The 24,423-nt window shown below is 34.1% G+C and overlaps 1 protein-coding gene across 1 annotated transcript in view; it reads left to right on the top strand.

Moving 5' to 3' along the window:
* LOC140443697 (cAMP and cAMP-inhibited cGMP 3',5'-cyclic phosphodiesterase 10A-like) overlaps positions 1 to 24,423 on the top strand; it is a 168,241-nt gene that overhangs the window by 128,206 nt on the left and 15,612 nt on the right. The window contains exons 9-10 of the mRNA XM_072535076.1: positions 122 to 380; positions 3,476 to 3,662. Of these exons, the coding sequence (XP_072391177.1) occupies positions 122 to 380; positions 3,476 to 3,662 (446 nt within the window). The remainder of the gene's footprint in view (positions 1 to 121; positions 381 to 3,475; positions 3,663 to 24,423) is intronic.

The raw sequence follows: 24,423 nt of genomic DNA, 5'->3' as shown, positions 1-24,423 counted from the left end.
GCAGAATATTGTAGATGAAATTTTCAGTAAATTATATATTATATATTTAATATATATATATATATATATATATATATATATATATATATATATATATAATATTAAATTTTTTTGCTTCTAGGGTTTACAGATTTATAATATGACTAAAGAAGATTACAACATAATGTCAAAGGAACTTAAAGATGCTATCCTGGCAACTGACTTGGCCAGTTATTTTAAGTTTCGAATGAAATTGCAACAACTTCTTAATGGAAATATGCTAGATATTGACAATGCTCGACATCGAACTCTAATAAAAGCTATTTGTATGACAAGCTCTGATTTGTCTGGAAATTGCAAACCGTTTCTGGTTGCCAAAAATATATGTGAATCAGTTTATAGTAAGTATAGTTTATTTTCTTTTGTCCATTATATATATATTTATATATATATATATATATATATATATATATATATATATATATATATATATATAATGGAAAGCAAAGAAGATATCAAAATCAAAAACTACATGCCTATAAGTCTACTACCAATAATATACAAGATATTCACAAAGATCATCAACAACAGATTAACAAACGCATTAGATACTGCACAGCCGAGAGAGCAAGCTGGCTCAGAAGTGGATTCAATACCATGGATCATATTCATACACTTCAAGAACTACTGAGTAGGGCTAAAAAATATGAAATATTGCTAGCATTAGCCTTCATAGATTTCGAGAAGGCTTTCGATTCTGTATATCCCAAGGCAGTAATAGAAGCTTTGACTAACAGAGGCATTAACAAACCGTACATAGAAACTTTAGCAAATATATACAGACATGCAAAAACTAAGGTAAAAATTTATGAAAACACTCCAGAATTTCCCACTACCAGAGGCGTCCGACAAGGAGACGCAATATCACCAAAGCTCTTCACCGCAACTCTAGAAAATATATTCAGCAAAATGAACTGGCAGAGCAAAGGAATATCCATTGATGAAGAATGCCTCAACCATCTAAGATTTCCAGACGACATTGTGCTGATTGTTAATAATCATGCAGAACTACAAGAATTTATAAGCGACCTAACTGCATCTAGCAATGAAGTTGGACTAAAAATGAACTTGACAAAAACAAAAACCGTCTACAACGAGCTAGTGGATCTCCAAGATGTAATAATAAACAACACTTCACTTAAGACAGTAGACGAGTATGTAAACCTGTGACAATTAATACATAAATCTGGCTCCTTACTTCCAGAAATCAACAGAAGAATGAAACTGGATTGGGCATCTTTTGGTAGAAATGCAGGTATATTCAAATCGAAGATGCCAATCCACCTGAAGAAAAAAGTATTCGATCAGTGTATACTAATCATGGCATACGGCTGCGAAACTTGGACACTAAAGAAAGGGATAATATCGAAACTTAAAGGTCAATGGAGCGATGCATGCTAGGCATAACTAAGAGAGATCCAAAAAGAATAGAATGGATCAGACAGAAAACCAAGGTTACTGACGTAATCCATAGAATTAAATTTTTAAAATGACAGTGGGCGGGACGTTTAGCGAAAAGAACTGACAATAGGTGGTCCACTAGAATTACACTGTGGTATCCAAGAGGCGTCAAGAGACCAAGAAGACGTCCAAATTTAAGATAGGACTATGACATAAGGAGCCAAGCCGGTAAAACATGGCACAGAAAAGCGAATTTTAGACAATCGTGGGCAGAAATGAAGAATGAATATGTAAGGGAGGCTGTACCATAATCGGTAGAATATGCTGAAAATGATGATGATGATAATGATATAGGAAAGCAGCAAACCACCAGTTCTAAAGACAGCTTTACATCTAGGCCATGTAAGTATCATGCTATGCAAGTCCGTCTTGCATGGCATATCTGTTGCCTAGCCTGATTTGTTTACATCAGAGCTATTTCTGTGCAATTTTGAGAATTTGAGATACCACTTTCACTGTTGCCAGCAGAAGACATTAATTTTAGATATTTCACTTGGAAATTTTAGTCCTGTATAAAATATGTTCAAATATAAACACAAATTATTACATATAATAAATAACATTTACACTTACACAATAATAGTCTAAGATCCCACTGCAGAATCACTACGTTCATAACGTAGTTAATCAAACTCACATTTTTACATACATTTAAAATTAGGAGAATACATTATAGTCAAAAAGTGGCCGCAAATATTTTTAATTCAATTGTTATTAATTTATTTGACAAAATTTTTATTTCGTTCATTTATTTTTTAAATAAAAATACGCTGCTCATGAAGTATTCGCATGTCTAAGAAAATCTTTGCATATAAGTTTGTCTAAGAAAGAAGGTCGAAAATTAGGGTTACCAGCTATTAAAAACGCAAGGTAATAAAGATAAAATAAAAGATAGCTATCGCGCAACGCTACTGGTTTGAAGTGTCAGTTGTGTGAGTTTTTAAAGCATGCGTCGATAAATATAATAATGTACATATTATCACTTGTCAATGAACGAAATAAAAATTTATAAACGAATAAATAACAATCAGAATGCTCACTCTCAGATGCCGCCTTTGAAGTGTGTCAGCACGCGATCGCCATATTTTAAACGGAAACAGACTCGAATTGAGAAATTGGTGACAAGCTACGACAGAACTGTAATTTAAATTTTTAGAGATTAATAATATAGTAAATTTGAAATAATTTAATCTATTCTTCAACTAAAAGTATGACATAAAATATTGCATATTATGTCTATGGTTGCCATAAATCAATTAAACCGGGTTAATTTTTTTGTGCACACCAGATAAAATGTCACTGAACAGCACTGGTTCCGTTTAAAACATGGCTGATTCCGCCTGCGCGAACGAGATGCGCGTACTGAACTACGTTATGAACGAAGTGATTCTGCAGTGGGATCTTGTACTATAACGTAAAGTTTTATTCTAAACTATAAATTTTGTTATATTGGCAACATGAATTTTGACGATAAATTGCATCAAAATAGCATGAAAAATAGAACACGTTCTAATTTTTCGTCTAGCACAGAGATATTTCATGAAAATATCCCGTGGGCATGCGCACTTGCATAGCTCGTGCACAGCATGAAAATTGCATAATGTAAAGTCGACTTAACGGTTTAACGAATTTTCATAAAGTGAATTATTTCTTGACATCATTTCAGAAATAAACCATTTTTTATCATATATTCACGAAGAAATTTCATAAATAAAACAATTAAGTGAAAGATTTATTACCTTTTAAGTAAGTATTCCAAACAAGAATAAACGAGGATAACGGAAATGTTTGACTAATAGTTCTATTTGAGAACGAAGTATTTCGGACGCAAACGTGATACGGAGGCGTATTTTAAATTATTAATTGTAACAAAAAGAATAAAAATTCTTGATGGTATGTTAAGACTTTAACTTAGAGAAATAATATTCGTAACAATCGTAACAAAACTTAACTTATAATTTTCCTTCTTTATTAGAGGAGTTCTACAATCAAGGTGATTTAGAAAAGAAGATGGGTCTCACACCTTTATCACTTATGGACAGAGAGAAGTCATATATGGTAGCAGAAGATCAAGTACAATTTTTAACTGTGATTGTATTACCCTGTATGGACATTTTGCAAAGAATCTTTCCAAATACTAGCGATCTTCATTCTGAGGCTGCGTAAGTGTGCATAATATGAAAGAATTATACATTTAAGTTTTCATGTAGAATTTCGTATATTTTGAGTTATTTTTCTTCAATCTGCTATTATGATAAATAGTTTTGAAGAAAAAAATCTCTTCTCGTTAAAGTTCTTTAAGGAATAAAAATGTGGAATCGCTGGGAACCAAATCTGTGGAATATTGTAAATAAACATGGGCGCCCATAGGGGGGGGGCAAGAGGGGGCAGTTGCCCCCCCTATCATTAGTAATATTATTTAAAAAATCAGTATGTATGTAAGTATATTTAAAAAAAAATACATTATTTACGCATATTGTCGCGAGAAACTTGCAACAGCAAACAACCGGAAACTAACTAGCGAAATACCGAGAAATGCGGTAGGTACTTCCTTAACAATGCCTCGAATGTAGCTACCTACCATAATAATATTGTACAATGCAAAGAGGGATTTTGAGATGTAGGTATCAAGCCTTAATTGGTAGAAAGTGTACCTGTACCAACAATTTTAAACTTTATTTCGTCCCATGTCAAATGCAAAATTTACTCTCACAAAAAAATATCCGCTTAATAAATGCTACACGTTTTTACTTGTTTGACTTAAATATTTGGTATAGTGGCCTAGTAAATTTTATTGAAATCAAAAATGTTTTAGAAACAATAATAGCAGATAACAAATTTAATTGCTCAACAAGATCAAGAGCACAGCAGCTTTCATGTGCCACATCTGATTCCACTTTTATAATTTCCCTAAATTTGATTTCCAAATATTCTTCTTTCTTAGAACCCATAGTAAACATTTTACAAACTAAATCAATAGATATGCTGGCAGTTAAAAACCATATACAGTTATTTCTTTATATGATAACAAAGCACAGACAAGAAGCGGAAACAACTTTTAAAACAATTTTTGAAAAGAGTACAAATGATGCCGAATCTCTAAGTATTACCCTTGAAAAACCACGAATCGCTTCTAGAAAGCAAACACAACGGTCAAACCATGCGATTAATTCCGCTGAAGACTTTTTTAGAGTGTCATTATTTATTCCGTACCTAGATTCTTTAATTAGTTCTCTTGGTGTCAGATTTTCAGAAGACAATAATCCTGGTATGTTATTGTATAACTTGCATCCCAAAAACATAATAAAATTAACTGAAGAAGACCTCGCCAAAATAATAGAAATCATAAATAATTTATACAAAATTACTAATCTAAAAGAACAGGCATCATTGTGGCTCTATTATTGGAAAAATCAAACCAATTTAGATGTAGAAGATATTTCAATGATAGAGCTACTAGACCATTGCTTATTTTACCCAGCTATAGCCCAAGATATAGAAATTTCTCTGTGCCTTCCTCCCACTACATGCACGATTGAAAGATCATTTTCAACTCTTCGAAGGGTTAAAACCTGGATTAGGTCCACTATAAGTGAACAAAAATTAGATGGACTATGTATGATAAGCGTTCATAGAAATAAAATAGAAAACAATTGAAATAATTTTATTAAAAAAGTAATAGATGAGTTGTGACAAAAGCCCAGAAACCTTCAGTTTTTATTTTCACAAGAAACAGAGCACTAGCCTTCAATATCAAGTTTACTTTTTACGTTTTGTTGGGTTTAACATTTTACCATTTTAGATTCTATTGGGAAATTATTCGTTTCAATAAATTATAATACATACAATACTAACTGAAAAAAAATGTTAATTTTTTTATAATAAATTATAACAAATAAATTTTTAATTAAATTTCTTCAATTGTTACAACATAGTACAAATTTTTAATGTCAAATATAAATAAGTTGGCACCCAGCGAAGTATTTGAAGATTGCACACATTTGACTATTTATGCAATTTCGGCTAAGCATGGTAGTAGAAGGGTGTACACCCTACCCTAACCCTTTCAACGTAGTACAGTTTTGAATATTTGTTTTAATTTCCTAGTAAAAGAAATTTTTCAATTCAGATATTATGTTACTTACATATTATTTAAACTATACTATTGCTTGTGTTGCATTTCGTATCTCAGAGTACCTACTGTTTTTATTACTATTTTTTAACATCCTTGCTTAAAATTGATTTTTTTATTCCTACATAAAAAATTTTGTATAATAAAATTTGTATGTATAAAGTCATACCATAAAATATGTTGTTAATAATTTTTTGTTTAAGATTACTTTTACTTTTCTGGTATTTCTTTACTGTTTGTAAATCATGTTTATATTTTTGCATTTTTGCAATCGGCTATTTTAGTTTTTATTAAGTTGTATGGATCAAAATAAAAATTTGAGTTGACTTGCCCCCCCCCCCTGGATTTTGATATACGGGCGCCCATGTAAATAAATGTACCAATTCAAAACCCAATTTATAAATTTTAGCCATTGCCAGACATTGTATATTATAATAGAAAGTAACCCCCTTATTTAACAAATAAGGCCGTTTCTCTTTTGTATTATAGCAATACAGGGCCTAATACTCGCCATTTCATTTTATAAATATATTATTATTAAGATATTGTATTACTATTAAGAGAAAAAGCACCAGTGGAAACTTGACTAAGTATGTTAAATTTATAAAAGTTACTTAATTTGATTTTATAAATATAAAATTCTTAAACGTTTTAAATGAAATCTTGAGTCAGTCAACTATTAACTAATTTTCTTTTTAATTTTAAAACGCATTAGAGTGCGTTTACAGTTTACGGTTATGATATTGGAAAATACTTGTACCATCATTAGTAACATTATATGCTGGAACCACACAGACGGCGTTAAAACAAACAACACTATCAGATCGCTACGGCTCACAGTGGGACAAAATATTGAAAACGTGGCCAAAAGTCCCGGGAACAAAGTTTTTTATAGAAATTTTCAGCTATGAAGTTGTCTACGGGAAGCTTGGCACTATTGAATTCCGGTCATAGAAACATTAATTTGAAAGTTGCAGAATAGGTCAAGGCAAGGCATGTTTTCGTTAGTCAGGCATGGGACCAGCTTAGCGTAATAGGTAGTGCGCCTTTAAACGTTGACGAACTTTTTCTCTACAGTGATACATCAGATATAAAACATGGATAATGTTTCTTCATGTACGAGCCTCTTCCCATAGCAGTTGGCCCACCTATGGAATTTGCAGTTTAAGTCGATTACCATAAACAAATTATACTCTACATGTTTTTATAAGTTCCCATATTAGTTAATATGGCATTTTTATTAATATTTATTAAAAATATTACCCTTATGGTTTTTTATTTATTTTCAACAATAAAAAAAAAATTCACTAAACCCTGGCTATGCATCCACTTATGTCAACATACGTTGATTTTTTCATAATTACGTTAAATCCAGAGGTAGCTATGGAAAAATAACATCAAAACAATAATATTGTCAGTTAATATCAAATGTATTTTGTAGTATTGTAAAGCTTTTTGCCGTTTGTGGATTGTACAATGGGTCGAGGTAAAGTTATCGATGAGAAAATTTGTTCAATCATTATTAGATTTTTTTTTAATTCTGGAAAATCCAATTCGAAAATCGCGGATATGCTGCAATTGTCACGCTATAGTGTAAGAAATATAGTCAGAAGATACAAAACTACAGGTTCGGTCGTCACAAAACCTAGAAATGTACGAAAAAGTAAAATAACCGAAGCAGATCGAAGGGCGTTAAGACGCATTATAGTGAATAATCGACGAGTAAATTATATAGAATTAAGCGTTTTATGGAGTGAAGTTATTGGAAGACACGTTTCTAAATCAGCATGTTACTGAGAGGCAAACAAATTAAGATTTGGTACTTAGAAAGTAAGTTTTATAGTTGAAAAAGTTACTACGAATTGTTTTTAATAAATTTTATTTAATTCTAGGCTAAGGAAATGCCACTTTTAACATTACAACGAAAGAAAAATAGACTAAGATGGTCAAAAGAGCATAAAGATTGGACTCAGTCGCAATGGGATTCAATACAATGGAACGATGAGTCCAGATTTGAAGTGTGTGTCGGAGATAATAGGAGTCACGTCATTCGCAGTGAAAATGAAGCTTTTTATCCCGACTGTCTGAACAGAAAAGTCAAATTTCCTGCATCTGTCATGATCTGGGGTGTCATCAGGTGCCACCAATCACGCACCTCGATGTGCATCGCCCTTCCTTCTGGAACTTATAATTAAATGTAATTGGTTGAGAAATGAAAAAGTTTCATATAAAAGTTAATTTATCTTTAAATATGGGACATTTTCGGATCTCCAAGACAGTGTATAGTATGGTTTTACCCGTCTAGGGTAGCTCCCTAGAGCACTTTGCTCGAAGGGCTCTGCGAATTTTCTAAGACTCTGAAGCTGAGTTTTTTTCTTCTTAGAAAACCTGTGTTTTATTTCTACAAAGTAAATAAACCATAAAGGCATTGTCTTTTTCAAGACAATGCCACAATAAGAGCGTACCGGCTAACTACGCAATATTGCAACATATTGCGCAATAGTTAGAGACATTAATAAACATGGAAACTTGCACCAAGATGCTATCGACTTTTCATACGTTTATTAATTACACCGGAAACGACAGGGCAGCATGTCGTCGAAAGGTGTGGCAAAGTTACATTTTATCGATGGGATTGTAAAAACGGACAAATATTTGAATATTTTAGAAGAATCTCTTTTACCGATTATGGAACACCGTTTAATATCAGTGGAAGATTTTGTCTTCCAATAGGACGGCGCAGGTTGTCATAGCTCAAAAAAGTGATTTAAAGTGATTGGCATACCACCTCTGAAATGGATTTCTAACAGTCCCGACTTTGAGAAAAACATTGAGAAAAATCCTGCCAGGTCCGTCAGCGAATTGAAGGAAAAATTGCAAGAAATATGGGATTCGTTTACATTAGAATTTTGTCAGAACTTGGTAAAAACTATGCCTAGAAGAATTGTGGATGTTATAAAAAATAAAGGGGATGTAACTCAGTGGTTAACTTTCACATTTTTTTTGTTAATATTACATATTCTGTTTAATCAATAGTTTTCATTACGTTATAAAATATTTTCTATACTTAATTAGGAAATTCAAAAATGTTGTTCGATGCATTAAAACTTCTAAAATTTACGCTGCGCTTTTATTTTTGTTCTCTAAAATGTAATTTTCTTATCAATATATTTCTTATTGGGCCAACCGATATGGGAAGGTACTCATACGTACTTTGATTTTCAATGCTTTACGCTTGAAAAAACGATGATTTATTTTACCGACAATTTCGAGCGGTGAACAAATGGATATAGAAAAATTGGTATACTACAGAAATAGCCAGGTATTTTGTTCAACTATACCCCTGGTACAATATGCCCACCGAAGCTCACCGATCAGCATTATTACCAATAGGCAAACTATCAGAAAAAGCTTATTACAAGAAGCGAGAGCTCTCTTAGACCCCATTCGAATTGCTTTAGACACTGATGATGATTCAGAAAAGGATTTGTATGGAGCTACAGATGAAGACTCCAGCGGTATATTAGCGATTTTGAAGATTAACCTGAAAAAACGCTTACACATCACAACTGACTTGAAAAACACAAAGATTAGAAAAAATTGTTGGATACAATTGTATTATTTCTAACATTTTACATAAATAAATAAATTCATTTGAGATAGCAGTCGATCGTGGAGAAAAATGGCTACAAACCGTAACGGATGGAGAGGTTTGATGATGGAGAGGTTTGATGATGGAGAGGTTTGATGAGCCAGGGCTCGAATTTGTCTGTAGAGCCATAAGATGGATAGAAATTTGTTCATGTATATAAATTATATTTATTGATGATTGCAATTTCTTAAGCTTACCAAGAAATATTTACACTTGTTAAAAAATATTAAATATTTTTTATTACACATTTATTAATATTACAACTGAAACATTTTGGATCCGGCATTTTAAGATTTTCACTTTTTTTTATATCAAATTCGTATTTAGAAAAGTAAAAAACCTTAACCCAGATAATCCTGACATGAGAAATAGTATTAAAACTGCAATTTTTTGTTATTAATATGTTTTATTTGGAACACTTGAATACATTACTGTAATAATATTGCAAAAAATCGCAATGTACACAAAAAAAATTAGCGTCCTACATCTAAGACGTCAGGATCAAGCACTACCATTTGTGTGGTAACTCACAAAGCAGCGTACATGGATACCAACATCACATTTTTGACATCTTGTAGTTGTTTTTTTATGGCAGTAGCGACATCTAGTTTGTTTTTCTTGATCAATCACATAATTATGCATTCCATCGAAACGAGAATCGGCATTTTCTCTTCGACTTGGCCGTCCACAAGAAGATGAAGTCGCTTTTGTATAAAGCTGAAGAAGTGAAGTTGCAATGCGTCGTCGAAAAGCTAATTGATCCAAAGTGCCCTGATTGCTTCGATGTAGTTGCCAAGCATTCTGTATAGCCAAATCGATACAGTGAGTAAACAAACAGAAGTACCACTTTTTTCCTCTAATACCAGTTCTATATAAACTTACGTTTTGATCGCATCGATCTACGCCGCCCATATTTCGATTATATAATTTTACCATAAATGGTTGAGGAACAAGTATCGTTTTTTTTTCTTGTCGCGAATATCGCTTTACTTGATGAATAGGATTCGTACCAACTGCGTTCGAGCAGAGCGATACAACACTATTATCGTGCCAGCTGACAATTGTCAATTTCTTATTACCGTCAAACTTAGCATCGTACGAACCTCTTTTGTCTTTTTGTAACTCCTTTGCCGATTTCAGCGGATTTTTTGGTATTCTGTTACTTCTTATGGTTCCTGTTCCTCAGATATTTTTTTCTGTCAGCATTTCAAATAAAGGCATTGTACTAAAAAAATTATCAAAAAATAAATGAAATTTTTTCAGCTCCCACTTTGATCTAAGAATGTCAACATAACTGAGTACCACACCTACACCGACACCAAAATCCTTGTATTTAGGCGATACGTGTGTTGATGCTCCCTGGTATGGCTCAAACCACGTTACGTACCCATTTTTGTTACATCCAACCCAAAGTTTATATCCCCATCTTATCGGTTTACCCTTTATAAACTGTTTACAGCCGTGACGCCCGAAATAAGGAACCATGGCTTCATCAACACTGTGGTTCTCTTCTAAAACTGCATGTTTTAAAAAATTTTGATTTAGTAACCTAAAGAGAGGTCTAACTTTACTGAATTTATCAGAATGATCCAAATTATTATTATCGGCTATATGCAGAACGCTCATTATAAAATCAAACCTATCCCTAGCAAGTGCCCCAGAAACTAAGGAATTACAGACGTCTCTATCCTTTTCCCAATACATCTTCTTCCTTGGGTATTGAGCATAACCACTAAGAATAAGAATTCCTACGAATACTTTGATTTCTTCGATACATGTAGGCTTATTTTTCTTAGTTTTCATACTTGCATATCTATTGGATTCGACAACCAGTAAATCAAAAATTTCTTCATCGAACAACTTCATGAACCAGTCTATGGGAGTATCTTCTGTATCAATATTGAGATCATTATCCTTTGACCAATCAAGTATTTCTGCTTCCTCTGAGGTGGTTGCTACTTCAGACCAGTGGTATTGCCGTGGAATTTTCAAAACTTTCTCAGATTTAACAGAATTTGATAATGGAATATCATCATCCGAGTCTGAGTCAACCGAACGAGGTACATGGATTTCAGCTACTGTTCTCAACATATTTGAAGACAAATTATCCGGAGACACGTTTTCTTCATCACCAGAATCCTCATCTGTTTCAGCGGCATCTTCCGGAGGTAAGAGAACTATATTAGCTTGAGAATGAGGAAATTCATCTTCTTCTAACATCTCCAAGGCCTCATGTAAAGAAAAACCCCTGAAACAATAAAAGCAGTATATTCATAACACTATCAACAAATTCTTTTGGGCTAAATACTAAGTAAAATAAACAAAGAAATCCAATGATTACAATAATTACTCAAAATTATAATTTTCATGCCATAATAGTACATAATCCTGACATCCTACATGTAGGACGGTCAAATTTATCACCACCTGGCAAACATTTTGGATAAAATTATTTCACGATTTGGAAAAATGAACACTTATATACAAATAACATCATAAAAAAGTATATTTTATCAAAAGTTTAATATTCATTTCTTACCTTGCAAATCTGATTCCATGCTCAGTCATATTTTACGTTTTTTACAACTGCACCACAAGTAGACGTTTCAAGCGATAGGAACAAACTAAACAACAAAGGGACGATTTGTCCTTGAGTAACATTTTGTGATAGACGGCGTTATCTAATTTAAACAGGGCCGTGTTCAAAAATTATTGAAATTAGCGTCCTACATATAGAACGTCAGGGTTATTAGGGTTAAATTAGGTACACTGGTACGTCTAATTGTTCTAAATTTTCATAAATTTCGTTCGCCCTTTAGGATCTGCCGTTTAGAATATTCAAATTTTGATATCACAATTCGAATTCCGCGGGGTCAAAAACTTTGCAGTGCTTATTTATGTTCAAATAATTCGAAATATATGAAATTTGATCCGCCATGTTGGATCGGCCATTTTGAATTTTTCAATTTTGACATCATATTTGTAATCAACAAGGTTGAAAACCTTATAGTAGGTTATACATTCATATTAAAATTGATACACATTTAGACCTCTGGCCACATTTTCAGCAATTCATCCGACTGTGCGGCGTTCAGAAGATGTCACAATACATGGAATCATCATTAATAATATAAGGCACGAGGACGATACTGTGATATTAACTGAATCAGAAAACCAACTAACATTACTGAAGAATAGACTGTTCAGAAAAGAAAGCCACAAGATAGGCTTGAAAACAATGACCTCAAAACTAAAGTTATATCTCACAAGAGCAAATTACAACCGATATTAATATAGATAAAATCACACTTCAGAATGTACAGAGCTACATCTATCTGGGCAGAGACATAAGTAGTCTATTAAATCGCTCCAAAGGAAATAGGTTTCTGGCAAAAATGTAAAGAAACTATTGCTGTCAAACCAACTTCACCTCCTTAGTTTACAAATATACCTAATCTACTCCGTATAGCTTAAAGAGTTTATTGTTGTACGTGTTGGCTTTATTTGATATAGTTTAGTAGTAGTAGTAGTATAAAGTTTTATCAAATAACTGTCAATGGGACAGTGTACATCCAATAAGAGATGATTTAGTTGCAGCTACAGGAAGAGTAGTCTCAAGAAAAACAGTTTATCAAAGATTACTTGGAATAAGACTGAGAGCTTACCGATCGCTTTTGATGTTACCTTTGACACCACAACATAATACGGCTCGACGCTTAGAATAGTGCAGAGCTCGGCAAAACTGAAATGGCCAATGGAGTTTTGTCTGCTTCAGAGATGAATCTAGGTATTGTTTCGGTGGCTTTGATGATTGCATAAGGCTAAGACGTTTTCTAGATGAGAGACGAACTTATAAAGAATTTTATATAGAGGCTTTGGAGTGGCCATCAAGATCAGCTGATTTTTCACCTATCGAACGTGTGTGAGATATGATAAGTCAAAACCTAAATCGATTGCCACGTCCTCCAGCAAACTTAAAAGACCTGTGGTAAGCCATAAGAAGAATCTGTAGAAATGTCGCATAGAGTAACTGAGTGTATATAAAAACAATAAGGAGCCACTCAATAGTATTTTTTTGACGAAAATGACGTTGCAAATTTTGTTTATATTGCCAAATTAATAATAATAATATTACAATGTATACTTCCATAAATAAATACTTAAAAAACATTGTCCTTCTAGGTGTTGCATTTTTTTGGCCATCAGAATAATTAGTAAAATAAATAATCATTATTAACTCATTATCAAGGAACTTAAATTTACCCGCAAAAACAATCAAGGAAACAGATAACAGAATACTATTATAAATATTAATTACATACTTATAATAACCGAAAAAATAGACACAGCCGACTTTAGAAATCTTCAGACAATTATTGAAAATTAATTTACAATATTGAAACAAAAATTCAATATTAGTTATGAAGTAATTAACCAAATCAAAAACTAAACATATTACGGGTATAAAGAAATGCAGTACGGGTAACTGGTTTATAGCTGAAATATAGTAGCTCGCGACAACAATGCACTGTACGCTTGGACTGTACCGGAGATCTGCCTCAAAGTTTTCAAAGAAATTAAAGATAATCTAATTAAATAAAAATAAAATAAAGCGGAGAAGAAATCAGTAAGAGGAAGAAAATGTATTTAAAAAGAATAAAAAACAAGATATAAATATAATTCGGAAATCGAATTCAGGATTCAGCCTAAATCTGTGCTTTCTAAACGTTGCAATGCAAGCAGTCGACAAATGCATTGGCATGGAGATTTATAATTGTATCCACGTCATGCCAATTTGTCTAGACAGAAATCCCTTCGTGAAAACAATTTCCTAATACTCCATGTTCTTCTTCTTTGAGTACCGTGCCCAAGTTTTATGCGTGGGTAGCTTCCATGACGATTTGCCATATCGTTCTCGATCTTGCGCGGCATGTAATAATTTATCTGCTGATAAGCCAGTTCATTGACGAAGGTTTCGGAGCCATGAGTATTTCTCCTACCAATTCCCCTTTTTCCGTCAATCTTTCCGTTGAGTATCAACTGCATTATCCTGTATCTGCTTCCTCTCATTATATGCCCCAGATATTCGAGTTTTCTCTTTTTTATCATCTTTATTAAGTCGCCTTCACCTTGACCTACTCTGTTCAAGACTTCTCTGTTTGAAATGTGTTAAACACATGATATACTGAGCATTCTACGATATAACCACATCTCGAAGGCTTCTAATTTGTTCATCATGTTAACCTTAATAATCCAGGTTTCACATCCATACAGTAATACAGGATACACATAACATTTTAGGAACTTAATTCTCAACTGTAAGTTCAGCTGAGAATTGCACAGAATAGATCTAAGTTTCATAAATGCTCCTCTTGCAATTTCTATACGAGTTTTAATTTCTTCATCCGGATTTAGTGTCTCGTTTATCCAACATCCTAGGTATTTAAAATGGTTAACTTTTGTTATCGGTTCATTTTTGACAATTAGTTATATAGCGCCGAGGTCTTGTTTACTAACCACAAGTAACTTTGTCTTTGTTGTATCTATGCTAAGTCCGTTATTAGAGCATTCTCTAGTGACTCGATCTATAAGGAATTAAAGATCTTCGATACTTTCAGCCATGATCGCGGTGTCATCTGCATATCTGATGTTGTTAATAGTTTTTCCCCCGATTCGAACTCCACATTGCCCTTCGAAGGCTTCGTCAAAAATTATATCTGAGTAAACGTTAAACAAAGTTGTGGACAACACACAACCCAGTCTAATACCTCTTTGAATACAAATTGTGTCTGTTTCTTTGCCGTGTACCAGAATAGAAGCTTCTTGATTCCAATATAGATGTTGTAAAAGTCTCAGATCTTTATCATCTATTCCAATCATTTCTAGATATTCGAACAGCCTACCATGTTGAACCCTATCAAACGCCTTCTCAAAATCTATAAAATATATATAAATTGGTTTCTGTACTTCCCATGATCGTTGAAGTAGTGTTAGCATTGAGAACAAAGCTTCCCTTGTTTCCAATCCTTCTCTGAAACCGAATTGTTTATTTCCCATTAAGTCTTACCATTTCTGCTTGATTCTATTAAGAATTGTCCTAAGAAGTAGCATGAGAGAGTGACTCATGAGACTAATTAGTCTAAAGTCCTTACATGATGATGTATTAGGTTTTTTTGGAAGTGGGATAAATGTAGACTCCAACCATATTCGCGGCAGTGTTCCAGTTTCGTATATGTGGTTATAAATGTTTGTTAGTTCTGAGACATTGTCGTCGTGTAGAAGTTTGAGCCAGTCTGATAGTATTTGGCCTGGAGATTTCGTATTTTTGCTTTGTTTGATGGCTTTCTCTAATTCTGCTTTTAAAATACTAGGACCAGTATTGGTATACTTTGTGATGTTAAGTGGTGGCCTCGTATCCAGGAAGAGCTCTTTTATGTAGTTGGTCCATTCTTCCTTTTTTTCGTTTAAGTCGAGAATAATTTTACCTTTGGAGTTTCTCATAAAGTGAGTTCTTTTTCTCTGAGTGTAGGTAATTTCTTTAAGTTTTTTGTGTATATTAAACTCGTCATGTTTTCTTTGTAGTTCCTCCACCTCACGACATCTCTGTTCCATACAGGCCCCGTTTTCTCGCTTAACCTCGTATCTTATTTGTCGATATATTGCTCTATATCGAGTCTCATCTTTATTTTTACAATTTCTTCTTTGTTGAATAAGTTCTAGTATGTTATCGGTCATCCAATCCTTTTTCTTTACTGGCTCTTTTTCTGGTTTCAAAACGTCTGCTATGGTAACCATGGCGGAATTCATTATATCTATATTTTGTACGATATTTTCTTGTTCAGATCTTTCTAGCTGTTTTTTAATTTCATGGTTTATCTTATTTCCGAACTCATCTGCTATTTCGGCATTTCTTATTATGTTTTTATTAATATTAATAATAATATTTATTATTAGGTTTTTTCTGAGCTGTTGGAGTTTTTATTATTTTTAATTTTAGTTTGAATCCAGCACAGAGCAGATTATGATTAGTTGCACTTGGGAATATTTTTGCAGATGTAATACTGTTTCTAAACCTTCTGTTAATGATAATGTAGTCGATTTGATTTCTGACTACCTTTCCTTCTTGATCAGCTGGAGATTTTCAGGTATATAGTCGTCTTTTAGGATGTTAAAACAGTATTTGCTATAATGCAATTCTCTTCTTGGCAGAACTGTATTATTCTCTCCTCTCCTCTCTTCTCTCCTCCATTGCTCTCGAATATGTTTGACCCTAGCCATTTCGTCTCGCAGATACCTAGGACAGGAATGTCTAGTCTGGCCATTTCCAGCTGAATACTGTGTAGCTTCGCGCCTTCAAACATAGTTGTGACGTTCCACGTAGCTATCTTGTGGACTTCCACGACACGGGGTTTTCGTGGGTTTACGACCTGAGAGGCCCCGTGGTCTGGTTGTGATCTTCCTCCCCTGCCGGATCTTGGATTCCGAAGTCCATGATCATTAAAAGTATGCATACTTACTTCCTCTGTCATGGGAAGATGTACTAGAGATATCCACAAGGATCTTTAATGTAGTGGTTTTTCCTGGCCTCTTACATCCTGATGCCGTTGACCATTTCTTGGTTCCTCTGCCTTTGATACCGATTTCTCGGTCTCAGGACAACAGAGTGCCCTACTACTCACCAACTCATCCGCCCGAAGCCGTTGGCCAGTAAGTGGGAGATTGCTTATACCGGCAATCATTCGGTTTATCTGTAACCCTAGATAAGGGGATTTTACAGGGTGCTATCAGCCGGGCCAGCTGAACCCTGGTTTTTTATAGAGGTGTTATTCCTCTCCCCTCCTCTTTTATCAGGGCTTGGGACCGCTGTATCAGGTGTAAAACTAATCAGTTCAACCCACACTTAACACAGGCAGAGTTTAAAACTCCATACTAGAGTAAAATAATAAAAATAAAATAGACAATAGAATATTTACTTTTAAAGTCCGAGAGGGTTTTATTTCGTTAGAGCTTGCCATGAGTTCGCTCTGAAGAAGCCAAGAGGCAGAAATATGCATATCAGCGAATGATGGTACGCTGTAACAAAATCAAATGTAAACCGTTTATTAGAATAAAAAACGTTTCAAACTGCAACAACAAAAAGTATAATAAAGTAGAAAAATTAGATGAAATAATTATAATCATAGAGATCTAACATTATAAATAACCTAGAATCTGAAATAAAACAGATAAAAAAGAATATAAACAGAATTTAGAAATAATTAAATTAATCAAAGAAGAAAATAGAATAAGTACGCCAAACTAACCAACAACTAATAAAAGAAAAAGAAGCAAAAATTAAGTTTAGAGAAAAGAGAAGGGAAACAAAACAAAAATGAGTTACAAAAAGATAATAATAGATAAAAACGATGAAAGTGTAGTAGGAAAAAAATATTTTATACTTAATTTGTTTGCAACTGGCAGCTCATTACAAATGCAAATCTTCAGTAATCTGCAAACAGCAGGTAAACTGGTCAAATTGAAATCACTCAAAATAATATCTTTTAGTGTTAAAATGGAGTTTCAGATTTTTCAAAGAGTTCACCCTACTCCCATAGGAATAAAAATACAAACCCATGGATTATATGCCAAACAGGTATGAAAATCATCGGTCAGTGTTGGAGAATTAAAAAGGGACAGATTTATATGTTAAGAAGGTTAAAGTTTTTCATTGTAAACTTCTATTACATGTACTTTTATTAGATAAAAACTTCTCTTTGTCATTACTAATATATGAAATATGTTATTTACGGAAAAAAAATCAACAAAAAAAATTATGTCTCAACAAAATTTGAAAAAAACAGTACATAACACCTTCATCCACTGTAAAATTCCAGAGAAATTAAAACAACTACTGTTTTATGGAAGAATCATGTATTAAAGGAAAAACTTATCTAACCAGCTAACAAGATATTGTTGCTTAATATAAGGTAATGCATTATTTTTTTTTCTAAGATTGGTTCATAGAAATATCTATATTCAGGTTTTACAAACTTCAGCTGTTCTTGGAGATTTTTCTTTTTTCGTCAGAGATAGTTCCATATTTCTCCCGAATTCTTTCGGTTTCAATATTCTCCGGCGCTCCTGCTCTATTCTTATTTTGAAGAATATTTACTTTTCGAAACGGAACTGTTTCGTCATATGATTCTTTATACACATAGGAACCATACACTTCTACTCTTATCCATTTAATACAGTCTCTAAATCTGACTGGTTAATTTAGTTCGTCCCTTTTTCTATTAATAAGATGAAGTTTTTGCGGAAGATCAGCAATCTTTCTAAAGTGTTGATTCATGTCGATAACTTGATTTTTTCGGCTAGCCTTTGAAATTATTTCCCGGTGCGTATCTTGTTCCAAGGAACAAAAGTGGAACATGTAGAAGAATACATATATCTGGGTCAGAATATCAAGGTAAACAAAGAAAACCAAACTACCGAAATAAGCAGACGAGTAAGAATGGGATGGGCCGAATTTGGAAAACTCTCATACATACTGAAAAACAAAAAGATACCCCAAAACCTTCGAACCAAAGTGTTCGATTCTTGTATCCTTCCCGTTCTCACTTACGGAGCTCAAACCTGGACATTCACAAAAAAGAACATGGACAAGATTCGAAAAACTCAGCGAGCCATGGAACGACAGATGCTTGGTATCTCACTAATAGATCGGCAAACGAACGAAGCAATCCGGAACAAAACAAAAATAAAGGACGCCGCGAAACAAGCAGCTAAATTAAAATGGAAATGGGCTGGACACAACGAACGTCTCGAAGATGGTAGATGGAACAAAGAAGTCGGAAACTGGCGACCGTACGATGCGAAGAGACCAAGAGGAAGACCTCAAATGCGCTGGAGCGACGATATCAAAAGAGTCGCAGGACCAATGTGGAAACGCCTAGCACACAACAGGGATGAATGGCGAGAAATGGGAGAGGCCTTTATTCGACAATTCGGATAGAAAAAGGGCTAAAAAAAAAAAAAAAAAATCTTGTGCATATACTGTGTCGTGTTTTCGTAAAACCTCTATTCTTCCAAATCTCTGTCACAGTCTAAGTAAGTATGGCCAACCTCAGGAAATTTGTGGTCAATACAACGGAAGTATCCCTTCAAAATAAGATACTGATAAAGGCAAATCATGTGGAAGTTCTTGTTCTGGCCTGCACATGAATCGGACCAGATGGTCAGATAAACCTTTTTGGTGATTTTTTCGTCAACTTCAATATATCTGAATAGAGAACTGCATATTTCTGCACTTCCTCTCTTTGAGAGATCTTCGGTCCAGGTACAAAAACATGCTTTGTCTAGACCTTTTATAGTAATATGAACCCCAAAATTGTAAAACCACATTTGCCTAAGGTAAAATGCTTTAGACGTTGTTATTTTTAGCAGCGGCATTGTGTGTTGCATATATATATATAGGCCAAGTTGTCTAAATCTTTTGCCTTTTCCTTGTCAACTTTAAGCGCTTTAGTTGCCGCGGTGTAGTTTTCTTTATGTCGATCGTTAGATTCACCACCATAACAGATACTACACGTATCACTTTTTGGGTATCCAAATGATAAATTAAACTGTCGCAAAAATATTGGAATATGAACATTTTTTAATTCTGAGTTTTCCAGTAAGTTGTGCTATATTCCATTCCTCAACATAAAACTCATACATTTTGCTCACATTTAGTAGAGGAGGAAGGTATTTTTTATGAGGACTTCTATTTTTTTGAATAGTGCGATTCTTCTACAGGAAACTTATTTATGTGCTCTATCACAAAATCCCTAACATCTTGGGTCTATTTTGTGTGGCCTGTTGGACGATCCTCTACGATCTGGAGGAGGTGCTGCAACACCACTATTAATATAACTCTATAATATCAAGTGGCCATCATGTGGCACCGATCATCACCTGCCAAAAGTTAAAACGGTACTCCCAAACAGATACGAAAAAGAAAAAGAGCACATCGAGTCAAATCAGTTAATAAAACAAGTACGGTACAACCTAGACAGTTTAAACCATGAGAGTGTAAAACTACTGTATAAAAAACGATTAGACCAAAAATTAGAAATGGGTAGTTTTGAAAATACCGAAGAACACTACGAACACATCAAAAGGTTGATTCATTTAGCAGCAGAAGAAGCACTGGGGAAATGTGACGAAAACCATAAAGGAATAAAACCGTACTGGTGGGATGAAGAAATAGAGAAGGAAATTAGAGATAAATGTCGGAAATACCAAACATTATTAACAACAAAAACAGAAAACGATAAATCAATTTACAAAGAAGCACAAGCCAAAGTAAGGAAAAAGATAACTCAAAAAAAGAACGAATCATGGGAACAGAACTGCCAAAAGATCAACACCTACGTAGGAGGTAGAAGAAGCACAGAGAGTCGGAGATTGATTAAAAGTATGAGAAATAATAAGAAAAAAGACGTTATATCACCAATAACAATAGAAAAATGGGAAGAATATTTAAAAAAAATACTAACAGAACAAAGACCAGAATTTACTAACATGGAAGACAACACGATAGGTGTTCACGCCTCTATCCAATTCAAGTTTATTTTATACATTTTTACAACCCGGCAACATAGTAGCGTAGGAAGATATATTATGCCATATGTGAAGATAAGGCGAGTCCCTTAAGACACCCCAAAGACGACAGACAGCACTCAAATACGAGACGAGATCGGTGATACAGCATTTAGCGCGAGCGGACATAATACTTATTAGCATTCATATTATATGTATTGTGTAATTCAAAATAAAGTCAGTTTTGTTTTCGCACGGAGTTTGATTATTAACCAGCGGCACAAGCGAAGTGCATATCAAGCAAATCCATGGTCTATTCGAGTCGGATCATCAAATTCTTGTGTTGAAACAGTGTAAATTCACCGAATTCCGAACTCATATTTGTGTCATCAAATGAGCGGGCGAAATAGTGCATTCATAGTGGCCCGAGCGCGTTATAGACTGTCGAACGTTATTCTTAAGACAGTTACATAATTGGACAACTGTGGGTTTAAAATCTGTGAAGACCTATTATACGAGTTGAGGCGGACATCCTTGGCGCCAGGAGGCTAGAGCTGTTAGAATAAACATACAAATATTTTGGTGAGCATATCCATTTCACATTCCCATTTTATTTATCAGTCTTTGTACCTTTATTCTGCACATGTGATAATTCTGAGAACGTTAGGGTCGAATATCAAGCGATTTATATTCTGTTTCTCTTTACTGTATAATTCATTATAAAATTATGGAAAATTTAAAGCGAAAAAGGGGCGGTTTTAAATGCAAACTCACAATATTTTCGAAATTTATATTAGCGTTAAATGATAAAATAACTAAGGGTGAAACGATTTCAGATTTAGAAGTATTACAGGCTATTGAAATGGTAAATAATATAGAACATTTACAGGGCGAATTCGATGAGGTTCAGGGGCAAATAGAAAATACGGTTCAATTTGAATTATTAGAGGATGAATATACGGAGCGCGAAGAATTCTATAACAAATATTACTCACAATTAGCGGTAGCGCGAAAAATCATTCGCGATAATCAACAAGTAGCTTGTATAGAAAGCGATAAAGCAAGTGAGCGCTCTAAGAATTCATATACAGGGCATTGTATTGAACTTAAACCTATCGAGTTACCAAAATTTGATGGTAATTATAATAATTGGTTAGATTTTGCAGATCTTTTTGAATCTTTAGTTAACAAAAATGAGTACTTAGACAATATAAGGCGTTTTCATTATTTACGAAGTTCATTACAGGGCGGTGCGGAGCAAGTCATACGAACATTAGAGTTTACCGCCGAAAACTATGCAGTTGCGTGGAAATTAATTAGGGAAAGGTACGATAATAAGAGATTATTAATTTCCAATCATATTAATGCCTTATTTAATATAGAGCCAATACATAAAGAGTCATCTAATAGATTGCGGCAATTAGTTGACATTTTTTCGAAGCATTTATACGCGTTAAAGCAGCTAGGGCTACCTACTGATTCGTGGGACATTCTCCTTATTCATATTATTTCTTGTAAGTTCGATACATCGACTTTACGCGCATGGGAGAATAGCAAAACACATAATGAAATTCCTAGTTTTGATGATTTTAAAACGTTTTTAAAATCAAGAGCGGACCTCTTAGAATCTCTTGAGGTAAATCAAGCTGAAAAACAAAATACGCGGAATATTTCTCAGGCGGGCGCATATTCACGGAATACGAAATATTCACATAACATTCGCGGTCTATATTCATCACAGGGAACTTTAAATAAATCGGATAATACACAGTGTTGCCCTATTTGCAAAAGGGAACACACCATTTATCAATGCGGCGAATTTTCAAAACTTTCATCTAGGGACAGGTTTGATAAAGTAAGACAGGTCAATCTTTGCACGAATTGTCTTAAACCTGGACATTTCTATAAGCGGTGTAGACTATCAACATGCAAGAAATGCGTGTCAAAACACCATACGTTATTGCATCCAGATAGATCAAGCGAACAGAACGCAGCTTTAGTTCATCAACCGGTAGAAAACGCGAGCGATATACGATCTGTAGATAATATACAAGGTAGTTTAAACACTACCAATTTGTCAGTTTCGGCAGTTAGCGCTGCAGATCAAACTATACTGTCCACAGTATTAGTTCACATTTTTGACGGCCAAGGTAAGGCATACATAGTGCGAGCTTTGTTAGATTGCGGTTCACAAAGCTCATTCATAACCGAAAATTTATGCGATAAACTTAGATTAAAAACGACAAGCGCGAACATATCAGTCATGGGCATAAATAATATTGCATCTCCCGTTCGATTCAAATGCGAAATAAATATACAGTCGCGTAGCGATATAACTTTTCATACAACTTTAAATTGTTTCGTAATACCAGAAATTACGGGATGCGTGCCGGCATCTGAAATAAACATTAGCGATTTGCAGATACCTAAACATTTAAAATTAGCGGATAATTATTTTCATAAACCACAAAAGGTCGAATTGTTGATAGGAAGTGATCTATTTTGGCAAATACTGGGCGCAAACAGAATTAGTTTAGGTAAAAATAAACCATTCATGCAAGAAACAATGTTTGGCTGGATCATAGCAGGGCCGTATATCAGCCAAAACAAAGCATCAGAAAAGCGAATAACTAAGTGTAATTTCACAAACACAATCGAAGTTACAGAACAGCTAAGTAAGTTCTGGGAACTTGAAGAGGTTTTCAATGGAAAACCTGCACTCTCGGGCGAAGAAATTGCATGCGAAAAGCATTTCGAAGATACGGTGAAACGCGACGCGACAGGCAAATTCATAGTATCATTGCCATTCAAAGAACCGATAAGTTCACTCGGTGATTCATTTCGTCAAGGAAAAAATAGATTTTTAAATCTCGAGCGTAAGTTGAATAAAGATGACAATCTTAAAACTTTTAATAGCGAATTCAACCAGGAATATAAAGAGTTAGGACATATGAAAGGTTTATGCAGAATTACGGAAGCGGCAACAGACTTTAGGGTAAATACTACATTTTATTTTATGCCACATCATCCAGTATTAAAAGAAAATTCTTTGACGACACGTTTGCGCGTTGTGTTCGATTGTACTGCGCCAACTACAAACGGCATTTCATTAAATAGTATTCAAATGGCCGGACCAACCTTACAGAATGATTTATCTCTATTTCTTGATGATCAGGGCATCATGAGAGTAGGCGGGCGTTTAAAGCATTCCGAGTTTACGTATGACAAAAAACATCCCATCATTTTAGCGGCAGATCATATAGTTACATCGTTAATATTTAATCATTTTCACAAGGATCTTATGCATGCTGGTCCTCAGCTTTTACTTGCAACTATAAGAGAAACTTTCTGGCCGTTATCAGGAAGAAATTTAGCGCGACGTACCGTACACAAATGTGTAAAATGTTTTAGATTAAAATCTAAATCCACTCAGCCAATAATGGGTGACCTACCTGCCCAGCGTCTCGCAGGTGGCCCACCGTTTATTATAACCGGTGTAGATTATGCGGGCCCTTTCTTAATTCGCAATAGAAAGGGTCGAGGTTGTAAACTAATAAAGAGTTACATGTGTCTTTTT

This window comes from Diabrotica undecimpunctata, chromosome 6 (genome assembly GCF_040954645.1).
Source record: "Diabrotica undecimpunctata isolate CICGRU chromosome 6, icDiaUnde3, whole genome shotgun sequence".
Lineage (NCBI taxonomy): Eukaryota > Metazoa > Arthropoda > Insecta > Coleoptera > Chrysomelidae > Diabrotica > Diabrotica undecimpunctata.
This window is presented reverse-complemented; position numbering and strand designations above follow the sequence as displayed.